This window comes from Protobothrops mucrosquamatus, unplaced genomic scaffold, assembly GCF_001527695.2.
Source record: "Protobothrops mucrosquamatus isolate PMUCROS unplaced genomic scaffold, P.Mucros_1.0 scaffold5538, whole genome shotgun sequence".
Classification (NCBI taxonomy): Eukaryota; Metazoa; Chordata; class Lepidosauria; order Squamata; family Viperidae; genus Protobothrops; species Protobothrops mucrosquamatus.
In genome coordinates this window covers 9,821-18,104 of record NW_015391393.1, presented here as the reverse complement: position 1 = coordinate 18,104, position 8,284 = coordinate 9,821, and the positions used below count along the sequence as shown (strand labels likewise).

At 42.3% G+C, this 8,284-nt stretch overlaps 1 protein-coding gene across 1 annotated transcript; it reads left to right on the top strand.

The window, feature by feature from the left end:
• The first annotated feature begins 5,225 nt into the window (after positions 1-5,225).
• TMEM215 (transmembrane protein 215) lies at positions 5,226-5,969 on the top strand. Its single transcript, XM_015829166.1, has one exon. It carries the CDS (start codon positions 5,226-5,228, stop codon positions 5,967-5,969), a length of 744 nt encoding a protein of 247 aa, XP_015684652.1.
• The last annotated feature ends 2,315 nt before the right edge of the window (positions 5,970-8,284 follow it).

The window sequence follows — 8,284 nt, the reverse complement described above, 5'->3', positions numbered from 1 at the left end:
TATAAATGATGTACAAGATGCCTTGATGCAAGCAGTCAAGCAATATAATGAGGAAATTAAAGATATCTGGATGAAGAAATTGGAAGAAATGGTGGCATTTATTCTCCAGAGGTTTATAGCAGAGGCTGAAGAAGATGTTATGGAAATACTTCAAAATGAGCAAAATTGTGGAGATTTGGAAATTGATAAGTTTGAGAAGCTGGGAAAGGAAGTGGTAATAGATTTGGTTATGGTTTTGGTGTATTTCCCTGGTGAAGTTTTGGGGAAAAAGCGCTTATATGGAATTAATCTATGGGTCCTGTATTGGAGAAAACCTGCTGAAGATGTTGCTGCTTGGGTTTTTGGAAAAAGCTTACAGGCTTATTACTTGCAAAAACTTCGGACACGTTATAAAATATAAAAGGCATAAGGCGTAAAAGGATGAAGGTTTATTGACTTTGATTGATTTTGTATCAATGATGTGAAAAAGAATGAAAAATTGGGAAGAAATGTAAGATGGAGAGTTGGGAAAAAGGAGTGCTTTTGAAGCTTATGTTTTTAAATTTTTTGGATTAGTAAAATATTTGTTGGAATTCAAGATGATTAAGGATATATATAAATATAATTGTATTATTTTAAAGGATTTAAAAATAAGATATTAAATGATTAATGTCATATACATATGCAATTATATTACTTTAATGAATTTAAAATTTGCATTTGTCTGGATTAAGGTGTAAAAGGTTGAAGGTTTATTGATTTTGACTGATTTTGTATGTGAAAAAGAATGAAAAAATTGGGAAGAATGTAAGAGGAGGTTGGGAATAAGGAATGTTTGTGAAGTCAATGTTTTTTTAATTTTTTTGGATTAGTAAAATGTTTGTTAGAACTTAGGATGATTAAGGATATATATAAATATAATTGTATTATTTTAAAGGATTTAAATAAGAAAAATAAGATATTAGATGATTAATGTTATATATGTAAGCAATTATATTATTTTAAAGAATTTAAAATTTGTATTTACTAGGATTAAGATATTTGAATGATTATAAGAGAAATGGTAGAGTTTACTTTTTTAGATGTTTGGATTTGGGGAAGATGGATAATTTTGGTTTTGAGTTAAAATGGAGTTTAATTTTTGTTTTTTGTTTTTTAATTATTTGAGTTAAAGTTTTTTTTTAAACTGATTGCTTTATGAGGTGTTGATTCCTGTTTTAGTTCTGGGAAGTCGGGGAGGGGAGGGGTTTAAGGGGAAATTATAAATTGATGTAGTAAATAATTATAAGTATATAATTGTAATAATAAGAGAATATTCCCGGCAGGTTCCCCAAATTGCACTCGATGTGGTGGTTAGAAGGCGAAAGGGATGTAGAGTGGTAGGAGGAAAGAGGAGAGGTTGTGGGGTTAGGGCAGGGGTAGGCAACCTCGGCTCTTTTATGACTCATGGACTTCAACTCCCAGAATTCCTGAGTCAGCTATGCTGACTCAGGAATTCTGGGAGTTGAAGTCCATGAGTCATAAAAGAGCCGAGGTTGCCTACCCCTGGGTTAGGGGGAGGAAAGAGAGGGAAAGTGGATAAGAGTGGAGGCAAGGCGGGGACTGCCGGGAGTATTCGGAAATATTTTGAGTAAAAATCTTCTTTCTTTTGTGGTGTTTGTAGATGCATCATTTGTATTTGTTGTTTAATTCAAAATAATAAAATTTTTTATATATATATATAAAAAAAAGACTTTCCATTGCTCAGCAAGGCAGTTGTTGAGTTGTGCGCAATTTTATTCTCATTTTTGCCATGGTTGTTAAATTAATCACTGCAGTTGTTAAGTGAATCATATGGTCATTAAGTGAATCTCGCTTCCCCCAATGAGTATGCTTATCGGAAGCTGGCTGGGAAAGTCACAGGTAATCCTGGGACACTGCAGCCATCGTAAATACATGCCGCTTGTCAAGCACCTGAATGTTGATCATACAAACTGCAGAAATGCTACAACAGTTGTAACCAGTTGACGGTTACAAGTCAATATTTTCAATGCCACCGTAATTTCAAATCCTCACTAAATGAAGTAAGTTGAGGACTACTTTCTTAATTTCATTAGAGATTTCAGTTCAAATAAAAAGGAAATCTCTGGAAATATTAGAGTTCAGTGATACTGCTGGATTTTGAGATAAGGAATTATGGCATTCTGAAATAAGGAATATTTCACCTAATATCAAACAATATAACTACTCCTTTAGTTATTTGGATCTTAATTTGGCAGTGATTAGTCTTGGGGAAAACATTTTTTGGGAGTAGGACAAGGAACCTGAACATTTCAAGTGAAATGTGGCACTGGGGGAAAAAAAAACCAGGTACTTTTGTTCTCCCTATATATTGGTTGCAACCAAATGATCCTTTCATTTATGGTCCCACTTTATTCACATTTAGAGCCCAATATAAATTCCCACATTTCTTTAACTTCATTACAATTTGCATGATTGATCACAAGCAATAAAGATTTCTCTAGAGAGCAGTTCCCCCTCAGGCTTTCTTTCATATTATATTATTGAGCCAAAAGCTAAAGAAACGATGGCACAAAGAAGCATTCAAATCTGTATCAAACATTAGATTGCTGTAGTGAGTTCTACTGAAAACAAGATCTTCAGATGTATTTATCTTTCTCTGTGAAAAAATGAGAAACCTCTAGTAGCTGACATTTGACTAGACTAGCAAACACCTGGTTTGGGGGAGTGTTCTGAAGCAAACTGGCATAAAATGCTTGACGCAAATAATTCACTCTTTCCATCTGTCTTCTTGGCAGCATCACCTAACTACGTAGAACCTCAGAACCTAAGAAGTGATCCTGGCATCTATGTTAAGACAAGTTTCAATATAAAGCAGTGATAGAATAGATTCCAAATTCAATTCTTTTGAATTCCACAGTTAAATGTAATTTTTTCTGAAAAGTATAAAATTGCAAGCAATGTGAAGGATGCCAACTTTGGCTCTTGCAGAACCATTAGGAGGTAGAATAGATAGTACTGTGATAGAGAGACTTGACCTAAGAGGAATTCTCTTACTAAACAAGCAAACAATTCCATTAATTTCCATTCTGGCTTACAGTATCAAACAATGATGTATTGGGAAATGGTATTGGACAGCTAGAAAAAAGAACATTTTGATAAAAAGGGAAAATTAATTTCTATTTACTAGATACTAGTTCCAAGGACAAAATGCTTTCTTCTGCTAATTAATATTCTTTTCCAGACACCTTCTTTTTCCTCTCAATACCATTAATTGTTCAGATTTCATCCGGAGGCTCCTCTCTCACACACACATAGACACACATACATCTAAAAAGGGACTTTACCCACAAATATTTTTATAAGGAGAGTGCCAAATGCAGAATGCTCCATTTGTGGGTTCATAAACTACGTTCTGTTGTAAACACTACATCACTTCATGACATCCTCATATTTACCAGAAACTCAGTCCCTAGGTCTGAAGTCACACATTGTGTAAAACTGCTGCCAAGTACATCCCATTTGACGTAAACCGGGTAACTGGCATATTGCAGGAGTTAACCATAGAGTCCTCCCCCTGCACGAATAGTAAATGTTACTATAGTTAAATGTGATGTGTTGCCACTTTTTAATTCGGCCGCTCTTTTCCTAGATGCTTTTGAAACCAGACTAATGGCTACCGTAATGTATTGATGTGAATTACTTGGAAATGTTGAAAAAAAACGGTCATAAGACTGTCAGTGAAGGACCAGACTTTCTGTCTACACGCTAACTAACTTGTGTTAAAAGCGGAAACTAGTACTTGAATCCTATTGGCCGCCGCCTAGTGGCTGAGTGTATAAATAAGGGTGGAGGGCAGTTGTCTAGGGCTTCTGTAAATGAAGAGTTGTTATGTTTGCTGCTTTGTTTTAAAACTTAAATGAAGAGTTCTTACACCTGCTGTCTTGTCAATGCCTCACCGATCACCAAACAGCTACCGTCCAGCTCGCTCCTGTGTCGTATTAGCGCTACAAACGAACGCAGCCCTCACGTGTTTCCCAATAGAACTCCTACTCGGGGGTGGGGGGACGAGGCAGAGTATTGTTTGCCGTTTACTACTACTTGGCGCTTTATTGGTTTCTTCTTCCTCAAACAGGCGCTGGTTTGGCGCCCCCAAATTCTAGGCGACGGCTGCCACCTGCTAAGAAACATCCCGCCATTTCTTCCGCGCACCGCGGGCGCCTAGGAAGAGCGCAGGAAGCGGGAAGGCCGAGCTGAGAGGTCGCAGTAGGGCTTTTAAGAGCTGGTGTTTTGCTTGCGTGGCAGCGCGCGCTCTTCCCCGTGGAAAAGCGCGCGCGGGTCGCGAACTGCGCTCGAGCCTACCTGGGCACGCCCGTGAAAACCCACTCGCTATCTACACGTGGATGGGCTGCGTAACGGCTTGAAAAGGAGGTCTGTTGCCCCTGAAGACCCATGTCTGCTTTGCCTTCTTACGGCTTCCCTCCTTGGCAATTGTTTCGCCCAGGATCTGAACACCCAAGTGGTCATTTTTAGGCGGTAGGATTTAGGTGGATGAGGGAGGGGGGCGGGGAGAGCTCGATTTTGTTTTCTTCCTCTTGATGGGACAGAATGCAAGTCGGGAACCATAAGCATGTGGGTTGGTTTGTTTCTTTTTTTGAGAACTCCCATTAAATTAATGGCGTTGCACCCGGACTAGTTGAGGATCGCCGCTTTCGCGTCTCCCCTATCCACACAAGGCCGAACCCCACTCTTTGACCCACACACGCAATCGTGTGTTACCTAATCCCCTCGCTCGCTTGCGTATTGGGCATATCGGAGCCTCTGCTAGGGTAAAAAAAAAATCTTTGCAATTGCTTTTAATGCATCGCTGATCTCTGGCCCGGCATCCGAACGGGAAGAGCGAAGAAGCCCCCGGGATTTCACGTGCCTTCAGGCTGCCGAGGAAACAGGCAGCTCGCTGCGCGGCACCAACCACGCTCAAAAGCAGCGGCGGCCAAAGCAGCGACTGGGGGGGAAAGGGGAGCCTCGCAGGAGCCGCGGCCAATTTTGGGGCCACGCGACGGCGCGCTCCTTTGACAGGCCGGCTGGGAGGGAGTGGACGGGAAGGTGAAATGAGGCGAGGCGTCCGGTAAAGGTTGCGAGCGCCTTTGGAGTCCGTCGCGGAGCCGCCGCGCCTCGCCCCCTCCCTCTCCCCGCGTTTATTCGTGGAGCGACCGGATCCAATGACCCTAAAGCGCTCGTAAGCCATGCGACCCGACGACATCAACCCTCGGACTGGACTGGTGGTGGCTTTGGTTAGCGTCTTCTTGGTCTTCGGCTTCATGTTCACCGTTTCCGGGATCAAGGGCGAGACTTTGGGGGACATCCCGCTTCTGGCGATCGGACCGGCCATCTGCTTGCCCGGCATCGCCGCTATCGCCCTGACGAGGAAAACCGACGGCTGCACCAAATGGCCCAACGTCAGCTATTGCCCCCCTTGCGCCTGCTGCTGCCGCAAGAAGCCCCAGGACAAGGAGGTCCTGGAGTTGCTGAGGACCCCCTCGGACCTGGAGTCCGGCAAGAGCAGCTGCGACGAGCTGGCCCTGAAAGCCTGCGACGGCCAGCCGGCCAAGGCGAACCCCGAGGGGGCCTGCGGGGGGAAAGAGTCGCTCGCCGCCCCCGCCGCGCGGGACTGCGTGGGCTTGGCCCCCAAAGTGGCTCAAGAGGAAATGTTGAGGTACTTGGAGAAGTGCTATCCGGAGATGCCCGGCGGGAACATCTTTGTGGCCGAGGCCTCCCCTTACAGTGCCTTAGAGCAGCTGCGGCGGGAGTCCCTTATCCTCGAGGGGGCGGCCGCCGCCGCCACCTGGCCGGCGGAGGACGATCTGAGCATCGTCCCCAGCGACAGCGTCATCGTTTGCACCTACACGGAGAGCAGCCCTTACGACAGGTACTGTTGTTATATAAACCCCGCCGAAGACCTCACCTCGGATCCCCAGGCGATCGTTTGAATGAACTGTACCCGTCTTTGCCAGCGCTCCGATCTTGCTTTCTGTTTTCGAGTTGGCCCCGCGTTCTTTCAAACCCGGGACAAACGAGACTGACGATCAACCCGGCTGACTCTTTTTTTTTTCCCCTTTCAAATAACGATAACGGTAGTAATAACATAATGATAATGTAATCATAGTAGCTGGTTTTTGCACTGCATGGGGCTAGCCTCCTAGCTCGGCTATTAAACTTTTAAAATCTGGTAGGTGGAACTGAGACGCGAACCTTTGGTGCCTGAAATACTTTTTTGTTTTCTTTTCAATGCAAGTAATAATGGCTTGTTCGAGGAGAATCGGTCTTTGGTATGGTGAGTTCTGAGCAGCGAGGCTTCCGTTGTTTTCTTATACAAGTACTGGGCTAAAGAAAAGGGGTTGAGAATTTTCCCCCGCATTTGCCAAGCTCAACGTTTAATAGGAAATGGACTGGGTGCTGTTATTAATGTCTATGGAGATTCTCGGTCATCCAGGTGGTGGTTGTCCCAAAGGTGCTTTTTCAAAAGGCAATTTGGACTTTTGTTTTTGCTTGAAGACGTTTTGCTTCTCATCCAGGAAGCTTCTTCAGTTCTGACTGGGCTAAAGAAATGGGGTTGAGAATTCCCCCGCACGAAAAGCAAAACATCTTCAAGGAAAAACAAAGCCCAGTTGCCTTTTGAAAAAGCACCTTTGGGTGCTGTTACTAATTTTTGCAAGTTCATAGGGAGGGGAGGGAGGCCCCTTAAGATCCTTGAAGCTGTTGTGCCCCCTCCCTTGTGTGTCATTCCTTTCTTCAACTTTTAGCATATTCAAGATCACATTTGGCATACTTCAAAGTGTGTTGTGTGCAGAAATCAAAGCTGAAAACAATTGGGACAGACCACACATCCATGAAGGAAAATTAGTGAAATTACATTAATAACTGAGTTTCTAAACTTTACTAATATACCATTAGTTACCAACAGTTTTTTCTCTCCCTGTAGTATACTCAGCATTGTTACATGTCATGCCATCTCCAATGAAATTGGAAATAATGATGGAAGCTAAGAGTTCTAGTTTTTGAACTAGCACCAGATTTTAACTTGGGCCATACTTGCATATTCTACTGTGACTGTTCTGAATGTACAGTAAAGTTAAAAACATTATGTAATCAGCAATGCAATCTGACAAAATCAAGCTATTTGGGGTCTCTTAGTTTTGTGGGGAATCTTGGAACATATTGCTAAATCTCTTTCTAGTTGAAATTTGTGGCATTCAAAAGGGCTTAAAGTTGGGTAGGTTATCCTAGCTTTTTCTGCTCTCCTTCCCCTATTTTTTGATACAAGATTAGAAGTTTTAATCGGCCATGCTACAAACACCATGTAACTCCATAACAGTGAATTCTTATGACTCAGCACAGAAAATAAGCCTCTCAGAAAATGCAGAATCAGCAAATCTCACATACATATTTCTGTACATGCAACATCATTTCATATGTATGTTACATAATTAATCTATGCAGGATAACTTCCAGGCATGAAATGTGAGGAACAACATGCTTAATAAATGTAGAACAATTTGTACTTTGTTTTAGCTTTTTAAGTTTGCCTTAGCCACCCACATTTTATTTCCTATAGGTTTGTTAAGCTTCCTGTGATCCATCTCAGTAGAAAACAAGGGGTAATCATGCACAATCATCCTTCAGTTTTGTTGAGAGCAATTGACCATTTAACCCTTGTGCATATGATCCATCTTAACATAAATGAAAAATACCTGTGAGCACTGTGTGGGAAACATGGTTAAGTAATGTTTATTTCAAAGCAGAATATCAAAGGGAGATCTTGTGTTTTCTGTTATGAATTTTTAGATTTCTATCCTGCCTTTACTTAGGAAAGAAAGGCGGGCGCATCACGTTCCCTTCTCCCACTTTTCCCAACTATAAGGTCCTTGTGAGGTAGGTAGGGCTGACAGAATGGGTGGCCCAAAGTAATCTAGTGAAGTTTTGTGGCTGAGGATGGGCTTGAATTTTCCCAATGCCTGGGCAGCATCTTAACTATAATACTACACTGTCTGTTAATATGCATGTGATATTTCTTGCTTGTTATGTAAAATTCTTACTGGAGTAGGAGGATAGAATGGGAACAAACCATTCTATTGGCCCCTTGCACGTTTTCAGGGAACAGCTAGAAACACCAGGCAAAAGTGAGTAAGCATACATCATCATCAAAGCACAGGGCCGCAGAGACCAGATTATAAAGAGAATGGAGCAAGATGTGTCCCAGGACTATAGGTGGCTTTCCAGCATTTCTTTTTCAGGCCACAAAGTT

Coding starts and splice junctions, on each gene's coding strand:
- TMEM215 (XM_015829166.1), top strand. CDS start 5,226: ATGCGACCCGACGACATCAACCCTCGGACTGGACTGGTGGTGGCTTTG.